This window comes from Geotrypetes seraphini, chromosome 2 (assembly GCF_902459505.1).
Source record: "Geotrypetes seraphini chromosome 2, aGeoSer1.1, whole genome shotgun sequence".
In the NCBI taxonomy this organism is placed as follows: domain Eukaryota; kingdom Metazoa; phylum Chordata; class Amphibia; order Gymnophiona; family Dermophiidae; genus Geotrypetes; species Geotrypetes seraphini.
Window position 1 is genome coordinate 405,420,575 of NC_047085.1, and position 21,280 is coordinate 405,441,854.

A 21,280-nucleotide genomic window follows, 5' to 3' on the forward strand; every position below is an offset into this window, starting at 1 on the left:
CAATGTATGAAAAAGAAAAATACTGCTCCTCTGGGTTTCTTCAAATGCCTTAATTGCAGTGTGTGATGTATGCTGGCAAATAAAAACATTTAAGAATCCAGTAGATCATAAGGAATTCAAGATTAATCACATTTTGAACTGCAATTCAACATTTATTGTATACCTCATTCTTTGTCCCTGTAACAAGGTGTATGTGGGGATGTCAACAAGAGCGTTTAAGAAAAGAATGATGGAACACAAATCAAACATTAGATGTTAAAAAATTGCAGAGCCATTGGTAGAACATTGCCTAACATACCAACTTAAATTTGAAGATTTAAAATGTTTAGCCATTGATCATGTTGTATCTGAACTGAGGGAAGATGATAGGAAAAACAGACTGCTTCAGAAGGAGACAAGATGGACTTATATGATACAATCCTTTGAACCATATAGACTTAACATGCATATTGACTGGAAACCTTTTTAATGACTTTTTTGTATGTCAGGTTTACTAAGAAGACTATTAATTCACTAGTCAGTAGCAAAAATTGATTTTATGATAAGAAAGAAGGGCATCCTAACTATTAATTGATGGGATTTCAATTTGAATGGAAACAATAATTTATCATTAAGACATAATTTTATAAATTATAGGGCTCCTTTTACTAAGCTGCAATAGCGTTTTTAGGGTGCGCAGAATTTTAACGTGTGATAAACCCGCGCTACACGGCTAGAACCAATGCCAGCTCAGTGCTGGTGTCAGCGTCCAGCGTGCGACAATTTAGCACATGCTAAGCTCGTGCTAAAACTTAGTAAAAGGAGCCCATAGTGTAGCATGAAGCACTTTAGCAGAGACAGAATTGTCCTATTTCAAATATTAATTGCTGAGATTTTAAAGTAGATGAATTGTATTATATAGACTTTTACTAATTATAATGTAGGATTAAGCACTTTAAATGAGATATATGTATTTATTTACTTAGGGCATGTGTGAAGTTTTATCATATGTAGAATGAGTGGATGCAAATGCGCATGCTTAAGATTGAATCTAGTTAGAATTAATGTTTTCAACTTCCAGGAATAGCTATGTGTAAATATAATCATTGAGAATGGCTTTGTTAAGTAATCTTGATATTAGTTTGTTTGAGGGGGCGATTTGAGATATGGGAATATTACTTTTGAAAATTTGTGCGATAACAAACTAGAAATGGGAACATCAAAAGTGAAGAGAACCACAGCGATGGCACTTTGCCCTGATCCAGCCAAACAAGTAAGCTCTTCCCCCAGCATTCTGTTGGAAAAATCAATATGCTTGCTTTTAAATATTATCAGAAGTAGGAGATCAACTGCTTTTACACCAAAGCAGCCTATAATAGGAGCCCTTGCCCCGATCCAACCAGGCATGTGAGCTCCTCCCCCTATATCCCGTTTAAGAGATCAATCTACCTGCTTTAAATATCAGCAGCAGTAGAAAAACAACTGCTTTTACATACAAGCAGCAGCGAGACCTACCGCAACCACCAAGAGCCCACAGACCCGATCCTGCCAGGAGTGTGAACTCCTCCCCCTGCAGTCCATTGGAGAGATCAATCTGCCTGCTTTTAAATATCAGCAGCAGTGGAGATCAACTGCTTTTACACCTAAGCAGCAACGAGACCAGCCACAACCACCGAGAGCATACAGACCCGATCCTACCAAGAGTGTGAACTCTTCCCCCCATGCAATCCGCTAAGAAGATCGACTGTCGGCTCCGGGCGGCTTTCCCGCAGAGGAGAGAATCCTGCATTCACCGTGGGCCTCATCTGGGGCAGCCTCCTTGGAGCGGCTGGGGCACGGGCAGTGTGTCTGGGAGGGAATGCATGGATGGGAGAACATCGCAGGGGAGGAGACATAGGCATCCTGGGACTGTCTGCCAAGTCTCTTCCCTGAAGAAGCCCTTTCTGGAAACGTCAATCGCTCCTCCTAAACTTACTTGCTCCACTTCATCACTGACGCTGAAACCGTGGATTGAAGACAAAGTTTTATTTTATTTTTCTTTCCAGCTTATGATTTATCTTTAATCTTATCTATTGTTTTGCCTTTTGTCTTTGTTTTGTTCTATTTCTATCATTTAAATTTCTCCAGAATTCTACTGTTCAACGGCTCCCCCTTCTGCTTCTATTCCTTTCTCTCCTCTCTTCTACCTTCCAAAGTATTTAGATCAATGCTGTCTTGTTAAAATGTTTATTTTATTTTTATTTTTCCTCTAACTCTACTTTTCACTTCTCTATTACCCTCCAGGTACTTTAGTTAGATTGTGAGCCTTCGGGACAGTAAGGGAATTTTTCAAGTACCTTTCTTATTTCTAATCTTAATGTATATTTTCTGTAAACCGCTTAGAACCTAACGGATGTAGCGGTATATAAGAAATAAATTACATTACATTACACTCAACTTCAGAAAAGGGAACTACGAAGCTATGAGGAAAATGGTGAGACATAAACTCAGAAACAGCTCACGGAAGATGGAGACCGTAGAGAAAGCCTGGTCCCTACTCAAGAACACGGTGCAAAAAGCACAAAACATGTACATCCCCAGGTTTAGGAAAGGGCGCAAACAGAATCAAACAAAAAACAAGGTGTGGATAACAAAGGAAGTGAAGAAGGCGATAAGCGACAAGAGATCATCATTCAGAAAATGGAAAAAGGACCAAACTGAGGAAAACCGGAAGGAACACAAAAAACACCAGAAAAAGTGCCACCGAGTGGTTAGGGAAGCAAAAAGAGAATACGAAGAGAAGCTGGCTGGGGAGGCGAGAAACTTCAAACCGTTCTTTAGGTACGTGAAGGGGAGGCAACCGGCAAGGGAGGAAGTGGGACCGTTGGATGATGGAACCAGAAAGGGAGTGGTAAGAGAGGAAAAAGAGGTAGCAGACAGGTTAAACAAGTTTTTCTCGTCGGTCTTCACGAGCGAGGACACATCCAATGTACCAGAACCTGAGGAGATTATAAGTGGGGATCTAGATGAAAAGCTGGAGCAAATAGAAGTAAGCCATGAGGACGTCCTATGACAGATAGATAGATTAAAAAGCGACAAATCACCGGGCCTGGATGGAATCCACCCAAGGGTACTAAAAGAACTGAGAAAGGAAATAGCGGAAACACTCCAGCAAATATGTAATCTATCATTGAAAACTGGGGAGATCCCGGAGGACTGGAAAATAGCAAATGTCACGCCTATCTTTAAGAAAGGATCAAGAGGAGACCCGGGAAACTACAGGCCGGTGAGCTTGACTTCGGTTCCGGGTAAGATGATGGAAGCACTTATTAAGGACAGCATCTGCGAGCACATGGAAAAAAATGGGCAGCTGAGGGAGAGCCAACATGGCTTCTGCAAGGGAAGGTCTTGCCTCACAAACTTACTACATTTCTTTGAGGGAATAAACAGCCAGATAGACAAAGGGGAACCCATAGACATAATTTACCTCGACTTCCAAAAAGCTTTCGACAAGGTACCCCACGAACGGCTGCTTAGGAAGCTGTGGAACCACGGAGTGGAGGGGGATGTATACCGATGGATTAAACACTGGTTGGCGGGCAGAAAACAGAGGGTTGGAGTGAAGGGCCAATACTCAGACTGGCAACGGGTCACGAGCGGAGTTCCGCAGGGGTCGGTGTTGGGACCGCTCCTGTTCAATATATTTACAGACGATCTGGAGACAGGGACGAAATGTGAGGTTATCAAATTTGCAGATGACACCAAACTCTGCAGCAGGGTTAGAACCACGGAAGACTGTGAAAACCTGCAAAGGGACCTAACGAAGCTGGAAGAGTGGGCCAAAAAGTGGCAGATGCGTTTTAATATAGAGAAATGCAAGGTCATGCATGTTGGGAAAAAGAACCCGATGTTCAGCTATACAATGGGGGGAACATTGCTAGATGTAAGTACCCTTGAAAGAGACCTGGGTGTGCTGGTGGATACAACAATGAAAGCATCAGCACAATGCGCGACAGCCTCAAAGAAAGCAAACAGAATGCTGGGTATCATCAAAAAGGGTATCACGACCAGGACAAAGGAAGTCATCATGCCACTGTACCGTGCAATGGTGCGCCCGCATCTGGAGTACTGTGTCCAGTATTGGTCGCCGTACCTCAAGAAGGACATAGCATTGCTTGAGGGGGTCCAGAGAAGAGCGACGAAAATGGTAAGAGGTATGGAAAACCTTTCATATGCCGACAGGCTAGAACAGCTGGGGCTGTTCTCCCTGGAAAAGAGGAGACTTAGAGTAGACATGATACAAACTTTCAAGATCCTGAAAGGCATAGATAAGGTAGACAGGGACAGATTCTTCAGACTGTGGGGAACAACAAGTACAAGGGGGCACTCGGAGAAACTGAAAGGGGATAGGTTTAGAACCAATGCCAGGAAGTTCTTCTTCACCCAGAGAGTGGTGGACACATGGAACACACTCCCGGAGGTAGTGGTGGGGCAGAAGACACTACAGGGATTCAAAGAAGGTTTGGATAAATTCTTGAAGGAAAAGGGGATTGAGGGATACAGATAGAAGTAAGGATAGGTTTTTTTAGGGCAGGGAACACTTGACAGGTCATGGACCTGATGGGCCGCCGCGGGTGCGGACCGCTGGGTGCGATGGACCTCTGGTCTGATCCCGGTGGAGGCAACTTCTTATGTTCTTATGTTCTTAACAACATACTGCCCCTAAATGAGGAAAGACGCTCTAGATTATAAGTCCTCTCTAGTTGAAAAGCTTTCCTTGGTATTGATTCTGAATGGAAGTAGAAATATTATGTTACTTAAAAGCCGTAACTGATAAACTTTAAACTCCTAATTAGATGGGATTATGTAGTTGGGTAATTTAAGCGTTAAGAGAAATAGTGATAGTAAGTTATGTAGTAATGAATTGGTATGAATGAAAGTTGAAGTAAACTACTTATGGGATATTAAAAAGGTTTGGCACTGATGTAGGAATGAGTGAATTGCGCATGTGCAAAACTGTGGTTTAGAGCATGCCAGAGTAGAGAGTATTTTCAGATAGTTTAAAAGTAATCCCTAAGTTAATAAAGTGTTTTAGAATGTGTGTTGATTCACAATTGAAGTAAGTGTTTGTGAAAACAATTTATAGTGGAATTCACAATATCACATTTGAGAATATTTAATTATCAAGTTGCACTTGGCCATGTAGTTTGTGATTTTAGATAATAAGAGGATGAAAGAATGATGAATTAATTAATAATGAATTTAAAAATTAATAAATTTTAATGGACTAAAGAAAAATACATATTTATTTGAAGTTTTAACACAGTCTTAGGGTGTTTATAATGTATGCTTGAATACATTTGAACACATTTTTCTTATATCATGCAGAGCTCCTTTAGAACCCTTGACAAAGCCTTTGTATGGCGAAATGGGTCCCATAGGGGCAGGCTAGTGATTCTGCATATTAAAGTTTCAAGTTTCAAGTTTATTAGTTTTTAATATCCCGATCATAAAACAAATATCTGACCGGTTAACAATAAAATTTAAAATAGATTAAAAAGAACTAGTTATTTGGTGTATTAGAAAAATTAGAGAAAACATATAATACATGTACTGACAAACCTAACAGTGAGGATGAGTAGGGAGGAAGGGAAAAGTTACATAATATTAGAAGAAATGAGATAGAGGGAAGGGGTAGGACATGAGGGATATGGGTGCATGGTATTAAAGATAAGTGAAAATACTTACTGTTGTGATGTTTCATTGAGAGTGATTCATATAACTAGTTAACAACAGCAAGTGTTAAGCAATACATTAAGGAGGAGGTGATAATATGGGCCAATGATTAATACTCTAACCCATAAAGTATTGACATTACACATTGAGGGGTTGAATCAAGCGGGTTTTTGAGACCCTTTACCCTCCATCCTTATACTGGACACTCTTTGTGGATGGTTCCAGTTAACCTCACTTCACCATCTTCTGTATCCTGCTAGTGACTCTCTCCCTGCTTCCCCACCGCCGACGCAGCAACAGGGCCAGGCCAAGCGAGTGCAGCGACTCCACAACGGCCGGCCCACAAGCCTTCTCTCCGATGTCGATTCTGAAATCGGAGAGGAAGTTCCGAGCCAGCCAGGCAGCGATTGGGTGGTCTGGAACTTTTTCTCCGATGTCAGAATTGGCGTTGGGGAGAAGGCTTGAGGGCTGGCCGTTGTGCAATCGCTGCACTCGCCTGTCCTGGCCCTGTTGTTGCATCGGTGGCAGCGGGGAAGCAGGGAGAAATCAGTGGTGGCGGCGGTGGTGTGAAGGGAGAGAGAAAGAAAGAAAAAGTTAGGGGAGTGTGGTGGCGGTGGCTTGGAGATGGCGGTGGCTTGGGGGGGTGGGAAGGAGAGAGAAAGAAACAGAAAGAAAGAAAGACAGAAAGGGGGCAGGGAGAGAGAAAGCTTTCTGGAAACAATATATGACTGAGGCTAGAGAATGACAATAAGACAAGAAAATTAGAACCCACTGCATTTTCTCTAAAACCACAATGACAGAACCCCTTATTAAAATCTAAACACACAGTCAAGAAGGCATCTTCTATTTGGTATCAGTTAGAGAATGACACGGGGAGCGATCCCCGCAGGCAGCTGCGGCGTGGCTGCGGTTTGGCTGCGGGTTATGGAGACTCCAAAGCCAAATCACCGCAGACACGGGGACAAAAGTTTTCACCGCCCGCAAAAACGGTGAAAAGATTTGTCCCCGCAGGCCAATGTTCCCCCTTCTAGGAACCGCTATTTACCTGTGTTTCACCGTGTTCGTGACCGGGTGTTCGATGTCTCCGCCATGTTGTCTATCTCCTCCAACTCTCGATCCAACTTGCACGTTGCCGCATTGACTCCGCCCCCCAATATACTGGCTCCTCATTTGTCAGATCAACCCTTCCTGCCAATAGAACCCGCCCCCCCCCCGACGATCGCCGGCAGGAAGGTGCTCAGCCCTTCATGCCGACAGAACCAGCCCTCCCCAACGATCGCGGCAGGAGGGTACCCATCCCCTCCTGCCTACCCCAACAGCCCCCCCCGACGATCGCAGCAGGAGGATATCCAACCCCTCCTGCCAGCTCCCCAACAGCCCCCCTATGATCACTGGTAGGAGGGTGCCCAACCCCTCCTGCCGGCCTCCCCAACGGCCCCCTATATCGCCAATAGGAGGGTGCCCAACCCCTCCTGCTGGACCCCCCCCCAACGAACCCTCCCACCCCGGAACCCCCTTAGTCTTACTTTCCAAGTTGGACCGGACAGCTCCTCGCTCGTCTGGCCAGCAGGCCTGCCTCCGTCCAAATGAGGCGGGCCCGCCCCTCCCCTCCCCTGCCTAACCCACAGGATCCTAGGGCCTGATTGGCCCAAGCACCTAAGGCCCCTCCTATAGCGGGAGTGGCTTTAGGTGCCTAGACCAATCAGGCCCTAGGATCCTGTGGGTTGGGCAGGGTAGGGGCGGGCCCGCCTCATTTGGACGGAGGCAAGCCTGCTGGCCATACGTGTGAGGAGCCGTCCGGTCCAACTTGGAAAGTAAGACTAAGGGGGTTCCGGGGTGGGAGGGTTCGTTGGGGGGGGTCCAGCAGGAGGGGTTGGGTACCTCCTGCCGGCGATCTTAGGGGAGGCCATTGGGAGGACCGGCAGGAGGGGTTGGGTACCCTTCTGCTGCGATTGTCGGGAGGGCCGTTGGGGGGGGTCTACAGGAGGGGTTGGGTGCCCTCCTGCCGTGATCGCTGGGGGGAGGGGAGACTTGCAGCCGTAGCCGTGGTCACTATGCTAATCACGGCAGGGAGATCTTTGCCCCTCCTATAGCGGGAGTGGCTTTAGGTGCCTAGACCAATCAGGCCCTAGGATCCTGTGGGTTGGGCAGGGTAGGGACGGGCCCGCCTCATTTGGACGGAGGCAAGCCTGCTGGCCATACGTGTGAGGAGCCGTCCGGTCCAACTTGGAAAGTAAGACTAAGGGGGTTCCGGGGTGGGAGGGTTCGTTGGGGGGGGGTCCAGCAGGAGGGGTTGGGTACCCTCCTATTGGCGATATAGGGGGCCGTTGGGGGGGCCGGCAGGAGGGGTTGGGCACCCTCCTACCAGTGATCATAGGGGGGCTGTTGGGGAGCTGGCAGGAGGGGTTGGATATCCTCCTGCTGCGATCGTCGGGGGGATTCCAGCAGGAGGGGTTGGGTACCCTCCTGCCGGCGATCTTAGGGGAGGCCATTGGGAGGACCGGCAGGAGGGGTTGGGTACCCTTCTGCTGCGATTGTCGGGAGGGCCGTTGGGGGGGGGTCTACAGGAGGGGTTTGGTGCCCTCCTGCCGTGATCGCTGGGGGAGGGGAGACTTGCAGCCGTAGCCGCGGTCACTATGCTAATCACGGCAGGGAGATCTTTGCCGCGATTAGGTACAGCGGCCGCGTCTACTTACCATGTAGGCTAACATTGTAAGCATTAAAAGTACATGTCGTGTTTGTTTTTTTATAGTTATTAACTAATATTTAACTAAGTTTTAAAGTTTTAAAGAATGTTTCCTTTATACGTAAATAAAGAAAAGTATTTAAAATCGTACCCGTTTGAGGCTTTTATATATGCAGCGGTGACGGTGACGGGGCGGTGAATGGGGTTGCAGTGGCGGTGACGGGGCGGTGAATGGGGTGGCAGTGGCGGTGACGGGGCGGTGAAGGGAATGGCGGTGACGGGGCGGTGCAGAGGATGGTGAGACGGGGACGGGGCGGTGACGGGGACCAATTTTTTCACCGTGTCATTCTCTAGTATCAGTCACTACTAAATCTTTGTAAGCTTGTTTAACACTGGTACTGTTTGTACAAAGGCACTAGTGGAACTGGTGATACTAGCATTGTTGTTAATACCTGATTTTTAAACACAAAGATTTTTATTCTTTCAAACACCCAGAGGAAAACGAGTAGAATGCTGACATACTGAATCCAGGCAAACTTATTCATCTCCCAGAAACCTGGCTGGTATGAAATAACTTTTACTGGATATCGAATGACAGCATCAATCACAAATGAAAGAGAAAGAAAGGGGGAAGGGGTGGCAGGGAGAGAGAAAGAAAGAAAGGATGCACAGTCAGAAGGAAGTGCAACCAGAGGCTCACCAGACAACAAAGGTAGGAAAAATGATTTCACTTTCAATTTAGTGATCAAAATGTGTCTGTTTTGAGAATTTATATCTGCTGTCTATATTGTGCACCATATTTGTCTATTTTTCTATAGTTGTTACTGAACAATATACAATCAGTTAATACATTAAACAGCACTTATAGCCAAACAAATATTAATAAAAAGTACATTCCCCCCATCTCTCTGGATGTGTGTAGAAATCAAGTAGGAATTAAAGGTTTAATTGATTAATCAGTTTTAACAAATCCCAAGTTTGTCTCATATAGATGCTGACGCTGTTCATCTCATCCTCCAAGTCCAAATCCATGGCCATTGAGTAGCAGAAATATGCTGCTTTGCTTCAATACTCCAAATATTTTTAAGCTTGTTTTTGGGTTTTTGATTCAAATATTCAGATAGTAATTTGTACCACTTGGCTGCCTGATGCCCTTGTAAATCTATCTGGAAACATAGGCCCGGCAAGCTATACAGATTTTTTAAGGTGCGCCAATTAGGGAACCCTTTCTGAATGGCCTGTTTCAACTGCAACTATTTATAACCTTAAGACTTTGGTATGCCAAATGATTGTTGCAATTGCAATAAATTTACCATTTTCCCATTTGATATCACATCATCTAGATGCAATCAATGTTCCCAGAGGATTTTAAGACTCGACGATTTGTATCTTGGAGTTTAACCATAGGGATTGACACACAGATTTTTGTATTGGAATGGTCATTAAGGTGTTTATATATTTTAATGTATTCCAGGTGGAAAGAAGAATAACATTATCCTTGTATATTCTAGGAAACTTGATACTCAAAATATGGCTCAGACGTAATGGGTTGACCTAACAGCACAATAGTTCAAGTTAAATTTTCTAAGAGAGTATAGCCCAAACTTCAGATTGGAAGGGGGTATATTCTCTAATCCCTCCTAACTCTCTTCACAGTAAATAGTACAACATTTATAGATCCTCAGAAGTACCACAAATTCATTGTGTCAGGCTTTATGTACTACTTCCTCACTGGATCTTTCATACTTTGCTAAAAAATTTATAAATACGTTTTTCCACCTTAGTGTATAAATAGTTTAAATACTTAGCTTAAAACTTGTGGTCATGCTTTCAGGGATTTATACCGCGACATACTACAGCTTATCAAGGATCAAATTGGTAAATGGACCCCATTAAATCTCTCATGGTAGGGAAGATTAGAATCCATCAAAATAGTGCTAATACCCAAGATATTATATACTCTGAGCATGTTGCCAATACTACTACATCATCTTTATACAAAAAAATAGACTCAGCTTTGTCTCGATATTTGTGGCAACAACACTCCCAGGATTGCACTTCATAAGCTTAAACAATGCAAAAATGATGGAGGAGTCAATTTCCCAGACTATTTCGACTTAGGCAGGGCTCTCGCTGGATTCTTTGAGATATTCCCCTTTTACTCAATAGCAACTGGTTACCCTTTGAAAAAGAACTACTCTACCCTTATCATCTACGATATCTGCCCTTCATGAAACCACCTAAACATGATCGTGATCACTTACTTTTAACAATGAAAACGGTATTCAAACAGATAGAATGCCTACTCGGCCTATCCTGGCTTGATACATTACACTCCCTTATATGGTGTAACAACTCGATTAGAATTCAAAAAAACATGATAGATTTGAAACTTTGGCAAAAAGCGGGGGTTTGGCAGATAAGTCAGCTATACAATGGATCTGAATGGATCTCATTTGAACAGTTGTGCAAAACCACGGGTTTGCCTTGCACCCAGCAATTTCAATGGATTTAACTTAGACATGTCATACAGGGGCTGCTCCGCTCTAAATCACTGGTGGACGATACGATACGATACGATACGATATGTCTCTCTACTTCTTGCAGCATGAAAGAAGCATCTAAGTGGTACAAGTTTATCAGACTTAAAAAATCATTGAGACCACATGAAGTGGAAAACCGATGGTCTGATGAATTACAATGGAAACTGACTGAGGAAGATTGGCAATCTATATGGTCCTGTACAGCCTTTGCATGTGAGGCTGCGTCCTTCCTTCAAACCTCCTTTTTTCTCCTGTGCAGAGCCTATTGGACTCTCAGTCGACTAGCTAAGTTTAATCATAATTTGAGTGACAAATGCTGGTCTTGCGGTAACTCAAGTGGTACACTACGTCACATGCTATTTGATTGCCCATTGCTACAGGCCTTTTGGCATAAGGTATGATCCGACATCTGCTCCTTGCTTCAGGTGTCTACCTCCTTGACATTTAACACTATTATAGTAGGAGGCCACTCCCAAAGGAACCTGATAGCCTACTGCATATACTTGTCCTCATAGCTATAAAACTCATTCTTTCTAATTGGAAGAATTTAGAGGCATTGGAATATAACATGTGGTGGAACACTGTTTGTATGATAGTTAAATTTGAACGCATTGCGGCGGAAAGAACTTGTTCCTTGAAAAAATTTGAACGAATATGGGCTCCCTTGTTGGAATTTGCTAAACTTCCCTACTCAGCCAAATACTGATTTCCTATGACCTTGGGTTTCTTGAGCCTGATTTGAGCTTGAATTATTGTCTATTCACTAATATGGTAGAACCTATTATTACCCTTGTACTTATGTTGGAAGTAACAACTTGATTCATACCTCTATTTGACATATAGATGTTACCTGATCATTTTTGGTTTATACTCTGAACTGTATGTTTCTTTTATCTTCCATTTGCTTTCTTCTTCCTTCCCTTCACCTTTTATTCTTCTCTCTTTTCTTCACACTATGAGCCTTCAGAGAGGCACTGTACGGTATTTCTATTCTATTAATTGATTTGTATCTATTCATCATGATGCCTAATGTAATCTCATGTTTTGTACAAAATTTCAATAAAACTTTACTGAACTAAAAAAAAAAAAAAGTAACTGAACTCCTCTCTTTCACAGTCTAGGGTTAATTTCAAATTGCTTATTCTCACACTCCACCCCCTCCCCCAGATAAAACTAATGATAATGTTTTTGTACTTCATCACTTTTTTTTTTTTCTTTATCCAAATAGGTACTATCTGGATGGGGATAATGATAATGGAAAATGTTTTCTACTTCTTTGCGACTTGCAATGATGTAGGTTGTTTTATGAACAATTTATATAAGTATTCACACTGATACTGATGGCATAACTGTGGAAGCAATAAATACTTCTTACCTCATAAATCAATACCAAATAAGTGAAATTTGATGTCAGGTATCCATATTGCTGCAAAATCAGAAAGCTGGAACAACGCACAGTTTCTAAGATAGCCGCTTTAGGCCTATGGAAAGAACAGATCCTTTGTGTTTAGACTTAAATATGCTAGTCATTATTCTTCTCTTCAATATTTGTGGTTTAAATGATATCGTATTGTAGCCTTATGTATCATACAGGCCAGACTACTAAAGAGCTTCATTTTCCCAATCTGTACCTCTTAATTTATGCAAAAATCTGCTTGCAGAAAATGGGAAAGGAAGAGCTTTGCAGTTGGCAGCCATAATATAAAAATCAAGAAACAACTTACTTCAGGAAAGGGAAAATCATCCGCATCCCCAACAGTGGCATAGTGAATAGGCCCTGGTGGAAAAATTAAGAAAGGCTCCTATAGCACCTTGTTGTCCAAGGAAGTGGGGCTTTAGGGAAGGGAGTCCTTCCCAGAGTTCCAGACAGGAAGTGGAAGGAAGTGATACATGGGGTATGGGTGTAAATTGAGGGGTATCTGGGGTTAGGCTTATGTAGGTGTGGGGATATAGTATGTTGGGCAGGTGGTACACATAAGATGTACTCATATAATGAGTATCTAAAACAGTACTGTGACCAGATGAAGAGGGCAACCTGCAATCAGATGGCTGGACATGTTGAAAACAACCATGGAGATGACCCTGGAGGGCCTTACTGAACTGGCACAAAATTGATCTCTTTTTAGATCTGTAATTCATCAAGTTACTAGTGCTGTGTGAGGGTGCCTGCTGTACATAGGCAGCTCACTGGGGCTATGTCCTCGATAGGATTTCCTATGCTCACATAGTTGGAATAGAGCATAAACCTAGGTCGGCACAGGTAATCAGGTTTTGGAAGGTGTGTGTAGGTTTGGTGCGAGATGTGAGTCTCCAAGGGATGTACCTAACTGGGATTGGTCAAATGTCGATGCCACAGAGAGGTAGAGCATAAGCAAAGAAGGACTAATGTCCACCACTCCATTCTCACTTTCAAAGCTTAATTGACTAAGCTATAGAGAACAGGGGGTGGTCCAGGTCAGTGATCATTGGTGTAGGTGGCTTCCCTTATGGTGATTTAACCATAGAGTCTTCTCGGTCCCCACTTTATCCTATTATATAGCTCTGCAATGCGTGTTCTTAGTAAAACAGGTAACTAGTGAATTAGCTTCCTGCTCTGGAGTTAGGTAAATCTTAGCTGAGCAAATACATTCCTTCCAACCATCTTTAAACTTGCAGTCTTCACTCAGATTGTTTAATGGAGCATTATGAAACACTATCTCATTCGCTTGAACTCTGATATTTTATTCCAGGAAAATTATGTGTTGTGACTTCATATGCTTGTATAAGGTCAAAAAGGTAGCCCCCTTGTTCTACAGCTTCTCTACATTCATGCTAAGGAGCATAGGCATCGGAACGGGGGGGTGGGGAGTGGAGCCACAGAGGCCATGGTCTCTCCAAAAATTGGCACTCCTGCCATGTCCTGGCTGTCCTCTGCAGAGGTGCAGTGGGCAGGAGCGACCTTCTCATGCTCCTACCGCGCTGCTAACCTAGTTGTTGGTGGCTGCCGGAGTTCTCTTCAGCCGCTGAGCGGCACCGAGTAGGAGCACGCTTTGGTGCTGCTGCTCAGTGCTGAGCGGATTCCTGGTTGGCTCCCACAAATTCTTGCAAATCGTGAGAATTTGCGGGAGCCAATCAGGAAGCCGCTCAGATTTGCGAGAATTCACGGGAGCAAATGAGGAATCCACTCAGCGCCGAGCAGAAGCGCCAAAGCACGCTTCTGCTCGGTGCCGCTCAGCAGCTGAAGAAAAGAGAATGCCGGCAGTCAACGACCATACAGCTGAGCCATAAATTAAAAGGGTAAAATTAGTAATTAAAAGAAAGAGAGAAAATTACAGCTACCTCCCAGTATATTGATTTAACTAATTTGGAGCTACTATACTCAACTTGTGTTGGATGCTGGAATTGTTCTGGGGGAGGTACACAGACAGGCAGGGCAAGATTAATTCTTCGAGGGCCCCTAGGCACACAAGTATATTGGGCCCCCCCCCTGGCCCTGCCCTTCCCCCTGCCCTGCCCCCTGCCATGCCCCCATTTATCTGTTTTCTTATTCACTTCTATTTCTTTTTTTTTAAATAAAAACAAAACAAAACAAAGATTAGCATACCAGATCACAGTTTTTCTTCTATGCAACCCCCAAACATCTCTGAACAAATCCCCCTTCCTTCCCTTCCCACCTACTTACCGAGGACTTTAACTGGGAACTCTTTTCATACATATATAAAAGTGTTCAAATATATTGTAAAGCAGTAATACTATCCGAAATATAAGTCTATATTAATAACCAAGTTTACAACGCCTCTCAACTGCCTCACTCTACGTCAACCAACTATAACCCATATGTATGTATAAATAACCAAATCTGTAACTCCTCTAGTACATTCCACTCCATGTATGTTAACTTGTAACGAAACAACAAGGCAAGCAGTCCAAAGAATCCAACATGAAACAAAATAAGATTGGCAGAAAATAAGGAGATTCAAATCAGGTCTATTCAAGGTGCTCCCAAGAACCATGTCCGATGCGTTTCGCCAAACAAGGCTAGTCAACACTAATAGAAAACCATGTCTTTCATACACACAGAACATAGATACACCCTTACCCAGGACACACAAGAAGGGTGGAGGAATAGCGCTATATATAAAGGACTCTATACCTTCAACCAGGATGGAAACAACAGTAAGGGCGGACGGCTTGGAATCACTATGGGTTAAGCTACCAGAAGGAACTGGAGCAGACATAAAATTGGGTCTGTACTATTGCCCACCTGGACAACCGGAAACAATCGACCAGGACCTGGAGGCTGAACTGAGGCAGGTATGCAAAAGCGGAAGTGTGGTGGTGATGGGGGACTTCAACTACCCTGGGATAGACTGGAGTAATGGACACTCAAACTGCACGAGAGAGACCAAATTCCAGGAGGCCACGAGGGATTGTTTCATGGAACAGCTGGTCACGGAACCAACACGGGGAGAAGCCACTCTTGACCTAATCCTCAACGGATTAGGGGGACCCGCTAAGGAGGTGGCGGTACTAGCACCACTAGGAAACAGCGATCACAAAATGATCCAGTGCAGGCTAGAAATTGGATCATCTAAGGTGAAAAGAACCACAACGACAGCACTCAACTTCAAAAAAGGGAATTATGATGCCATGAGGAAAATGGTGAGAAAGAAAATCAACGGCAACGCAAGGAAGATGGAGTCCGTAGAAAAAGCCTGGTCACTAATCAAGGGCATGGTGCACGAAGCACAGAACCTGTACGTCCCCAGGTTCAGGAAAGGGTGCAAAAATAAATCAAACAAAAAACCCAGTGTGGATAACAAATGCAGTGAAAAAGGCGATAAGTGACAAGAAAGCATCGTTCAAAAAATGGAAAAAGGACCAAACAAAGGACAACCAAAAGGAGCACAAAGAAAACCAAAGGGAGTGTCACCGAGTGGTTAGGAAAGCAAAAAGAGAATATGAGGAGAGACTGGCGGGGGAAGCAACAAACTTCAAATCGTTCTTCAGGTACATGAAGGGGAAGCAACCGGCAAGGGAGGAAGTGGGGCCATTGGATGATGGAGACAAAAAGGGAGTGGTAAAGGAGGAAAAAGAGATAGCTGACAGGTTGAATAAGTTCTTCACATCAGTCTTCACGAGGGAGGACACATCCAATATTCTGGAACCCAAGGAGATCGTAAATGGGGATCAGGATGAAAAGCTGGTCCAACTAGAGGTAAGCCAAGAGGATGTCCTCAGGTATATAGACAGACTAAAGAGCGACAAATCGCCAGGTCTGGATGGCATTCACCCAAGGGTACTCAAGGAACTAAGGAACGAAATAGCAGAGCCACTTCGCCAAATATGTAACCTATCCTTAAATACTGGAGAGATCCCGGAGGACTGGAAAATAGCAAATGTCACGCCCATCTTCAAGAAGGGTTCAAGGGGTGACCCGGGAAACTATAGGCCGGTGAGCTTGACCTCGGTCCCGGGAAAGATGATGGAAGCACTGATTAAGGACAGCATCTGTGAACACATAGAAAACAATGGACAGCTAAAGTCGAGTCAGCACGGCTTCTGCAAGGGTAGGTCATGCCTCACAAACTTATTATGGATAAAGGTGGAATCCATAGACATCATTTACCTTGACTTCCAAAAAGCCTTCGACAAGGTACCACACGAACGACTGCTCAAGAAGCTGTGGAATCACGGGGTGCAAGGGGAGGTCCACCGATGGATCAAAAACTGGCTGGCAGGCAGAAAACAGAGTGTTGGATTAAAGGGCCATTACTCAGACTGGCAATGGGTCACGAGCGGAGTTCCGCAGGGGTCGGTGCTGGGGCCGCCCCTGTTCAATATATTTATTAACGACCTGGAGGCGGGAACAAAATGTGAGATTATTAAATTTGCAGATGACACCAAACTCTACAGCAGGGTTAAAACCACGGAAAACTGCGAAGATCTCCAAAGGGACCTAACGACACTGGAAGAGTGGGCCAAAAAATGGCAAATGAGCTTTAACATAGGGAAATGCAAGGTCATGCATGTAGGGAAAAAGAACCCGATGTTCATCTACAAAATGGGGGGATCACTGCTAGGGGTAAGTAACCTTGAAAGAGACCTGGGAGTGATGGTAGACACAACATTGAAGGCGTCGGAACAGTGCGCCACAGCCTCAAGGAAAGCAAACAAAATTTTGGGTATCATTAAGAAGGGTATCAAGACCAGGACGAAGAAAGTAACCCTGCCACTATATCGTGCAATGGTGCGCCCGCATCTGGAGTACTGTGTCCAGCACTGGTTGCCGTACCTCAAGAAAGACATGGCAGTACTTGAGGGAGTCCAGAGAAGAGCAACTAAACTGATAAAGGGTATGGAAAACCTCTCATATACTGACAGACTGAAAAAGCTGGGGCTGTTCTCCCTGGAAAAGCGAAGACTTAGAGGAGACATGATAAAAACCTTCAAGATCCTGAAGGGCATAGAAAAGGTAGACAGGGACAGATTTTTCAGATTATGGGGAACCACAAGTACAAGGGGGCACTCGGAGAAATTAATAGGGGATAGGTTTAGAACAAACGCTAGGAAGTTCTTTTTCACCCAGAGGGTGGTGGATACATGGAATGTGCTTCCGGAGGCTGTGATAGGCCGGAGCACGTTACAGGGCTTCAAAGAAGGTTTGGATAGGTTCCTAGAGGATAAAGGGATTGAGGGGTACAGATAGGAGTAGAGGTTGGTTATAGGGATAGTCAGGGACCACTGCTCAGGCAATAGGCCTGATGGGCCATCGCGGGAGCGGACCGCTGGGCGAGATGGACCTCTGGTCTGCCTCAGCGGAGGCAACTTCTTATGTTCTTAAATAAAACAAAAACTGAAAATAAAAATATACCATTTTATTGGACTAATCCATTTTTCAATTAACTTTCAGAGGCCATAGCCTCTTTCTTCAGGTCAATATAGTATACTACTATTACATTATACTGTCCTGACCTGAGAAACGGGGTTTTGGTCTCTAAAAGTTAGTAAAAAATGTATTAAAATTAGTCCAATAAAAAGATTACCTTATTTTCTGCTTATAAAAGTTTTATCAATACTATTTTATTCTAAAGCAACAAAAAAAAATATTTTTTCTACCTTTTGTCATTTCTGCTTTAATCATCTTGTCTTCACTCTCTTCATTCTAGTCAGAATCTGTCCTCTCTCTGTCTTTCATGCAGCATTAGCCCCTTCCATCCACTGTCTGCCCTCTCTCTCTGCCCTTTCCATCCAGTCCGCCTTCTCCCCGTTCCATATGGCATCTTCCCTCTTTCTATGCTCCTTCCATAAATTGTCTATCCTGTGCCCCTTCTCTCCTTTGTACATGATTGATTTCAGCTCTGCCACCTCTCCATTTTTCTCTCTCTGTCACCACCCCGTCCCCTATGCTCTGGCATCTCTCTCTTCTCCTTTCTTTCCTTCTCACCCCATGGTCTGGTATCTTCCCTTCCCTGATTCTCTGGCATCTCTCTCCTTTCCTTTTCTTCCATCTCTCCCTCATCCTCCATGCTCTGACATCTCCTCTTTCCTTTTCCCCTTCCTTTTCCTTTAGTCTGGCATACTTTCCTCCTTCCCTCCAAGCCCTGGCGTCTCCTTTCATTCCCTCCCTCATCTTCCTTCTCCCTCTCTTTCTTCCTCCAGTTGTAGCAAGTCTCTCCCCTTCTGCTCTCTTTCCTCCTTCTGTCACCCAAGGCCTGGCATCATGAACTTGTTCGGGCAACAGCAACATTCACAATTCGCTGCTGTTGCTGGCTTTGAGCCTTCTTCTCTGTCGGGTCCTGCCTTCATGGAAACAGGAAGTAGGCAGGACCCAGCAGAGAGGAAGGCCTGAAGCTGGCAACAGCAGCAAATTGTAAATGCTGTTGCTAGCCGAAGAAGTTCATGACACCAGGCAGAGCACCCGGGGAGACCGCTACTCTCCCCTCGCCCCGCCCATCCTATCTCTCCCTCCCTTCCATTGCGAGACTCTATACAGCACCGAAGCACTCTAAGCAGGCTGCTTCATGGCTTTCTCCTGCCGGTGATTCCCTCTGGCGCGTCAATTTAGAGAGTCATGATGGGAGGGAGAGATAGGAAGTTTGGGTCAAGTGGGGGGTAGGACGATGACGATGCTGCTGCTGCCGCCAGTGAATCTAGCACCGGCGGGCCCCCCTAACCATTTCAGGGCCTATTCTTTAATCCGGCCCTGCAGACAGGGCAGGGAGAGGGGACAGGGCATAGAGTCTTAGAGGGCAGGCAGGGAGGGGGCCTCGATGCAGAAACCGGGGGGAGGGCTGGGTCCAGAGCCTGGCAGGGAAGGGAAGGGGGCTGGGTGCAGAGCCTGATAGAGAGGGGGCTGGGTGCAGTGCCTGACAGGGGAGGGAGGGGACTGGGAAATATGGTTTGAAAACCAAAATCACCAGACAACAAAGGTAGGGGAAATGATTTTATTTTCAGTTTAGTGATTGGATTGTGTCAGTTTTGAGAAATTACATCTGCTGTTTTTATTTTACATTGTTAAGGAAGAAATGCATTTGTTTCTATTTCTCTGAGGTTGTACTACATGCAGAGTTTTGAATCTTAGGGTTTCATTTATATATATATATATATTAGTACTTTTAGTTTGTGGTCTTGTATTTGCATAGGGGTTATCTGAGTTCTGGTAGGAATGAATGTACTGTGTGCTTTGTGTAGTTTAATTTTGTGGTTAACCATTATTATATTGTGTGTATATATGAAAACTGAATGGAAAAAATGGTATTACAAGTAATACTATTATGGGGGTATGTCTGGGGTGGAGACTGGGTAGGGTCTGGGGCAGAGCTTGTGCCCCCCCTCCCAATAAAAAAGCTTTCCGCTGCCTATGCTAAGGAGGTATTTAAATGTCTCTATCTTATCTTCCTTCTCATCTTCTTTCCAAAGTATATACAGTAGTACTTGGATTAAGAGCATAATCCGTTCCAGGAGCATGCTCGTAATCCAAAATGCTCATTTATCAAAGCGAGTTTCCCCATAGGAAATAATGGAAACTCGCTTTGATGCGTTTCCCCCCCCTCCCCGAGAACCGGCATTTCTCCCCTCGAAGGCCCCCCCCTGCGATCAGGCACCCCCCTGCCTCGAACCGGCACCCCCCCGCCACGATCCGACCTCCCCCCCCGCCACGATTGGGCACCCCCCCGCCGCTTCTTACCCTCATCTGGGCACTCTAGAAGATCGGACTCCTCGTCTGCTGGGCCTTGAAGCATCTGAGCATGCTCAAGGCCTGCGAGTTCACGTTTACGTTCAGAACGTGAACTCGCAGGCCTTGAGCATGCTCAGATGCTCAAGGCCCAGCAGACGAGGGCCGATCTTCAAGAGTGCCCAGATGAGGGTAAGAAGCGGCGGGGGGGTGCCCAATTGTGTCGGGAGGGGGGGGTCGGATCATGTCGGGGGGGGGGTGCCCAATCGTGGCGGGGGGGTGCCCAATCGTGTCGGGGGGGGGTCGGATCGTGTCAGGAGGGTGCCGGTTCGAGGCAGGGGGGTGCCGGATCACAGGGGGGGGCCGGATTGCAGGGGGGGTGCTCGTAAATCGAGCCATGCTCGGTTTCCGAGGCACCGATTTTGCAAATGTTTTGCTCGTCTTGCAAAACACTCGCAAACCGGTGCACTCGTAAACCGAGGTACCACTGTATAAGCTTTGTGACAAAGACCACCAACCATTTAGTAAAGACTCCATTCTGTTTATATTTCCAGAAGTGTACAAAACACTCCAAATGAAGCCTGGCTAGAGACTTAACCATAGCTTAGAGAACATGTGCTAAACAGCATCCTTCATTCCAGACTCCCGAGCCAAGTCTCTCTTTCACAGAAAAAGTGCCAGGTGCTGGGAATACTGGACGAAGTTACAATACCTGAGAATCAGCTGTTATCACTTATGAGGAGGGAGAGAAGGGAGGATGCCACATCCTTCATGAGAGAAAAAGTGCCAGGGTATAGTTTACCAGCAGCATTGAGTCATCATCCTGTGGTGATATGATAGCTAGTTGATATGTTTTGTTATGTATTAGTTATGATTTTGTAAATTACTGTGTGCAGTTTTTCTTATTTTATTGTCCACATAGAACTGGAAGGTTTTGCGGAATAAAAATAAGTGTTATATTAAAAAATTATACTGAACTGCCTTTGTATAACTCTTCAATAAATTGCAAATGATTTGCACTTGTGCCTCCTGGTGCTCTCGGGCACATTTCTGTTTATGCTGGCTGTAAAAGTTAAGCCTTAAAACAAATAGGGATAGCAAATGGCTCCCTAGGCTATGACTAACTTCCTGATGGTCTGAAAGGAGAGGGTGTTGCATCACTGCAAACATTTTATAAATCTGGCCCAAATGTAATTATGT

General features: G+C 44.8%; 1 protein-coding gene across 1 annotated transcript in view; it reads right to left on the reverse strand.

The window, feature by feature from the left end:
* LOC117354106 (alkylglycerol monooxygenase-like) overlaps positions 1 to 21,280 on the reverse strand; it is a 163,565-nt gene that overhangs the window by 13,094 nt on the left and 129,191 nt on the right. Inside the window, exon 12 of the mRNA XM_033930994.1 lies at positions 12,299 to 12,404. Within this exon, the coding sequence (XP_033786885.1) occupies positions 12,299 to 12,404 (106 nt within the window). The remainder of the gene's footprint in view (positions 1 to 12,298; positions 12,405 to 21,280) is intronic.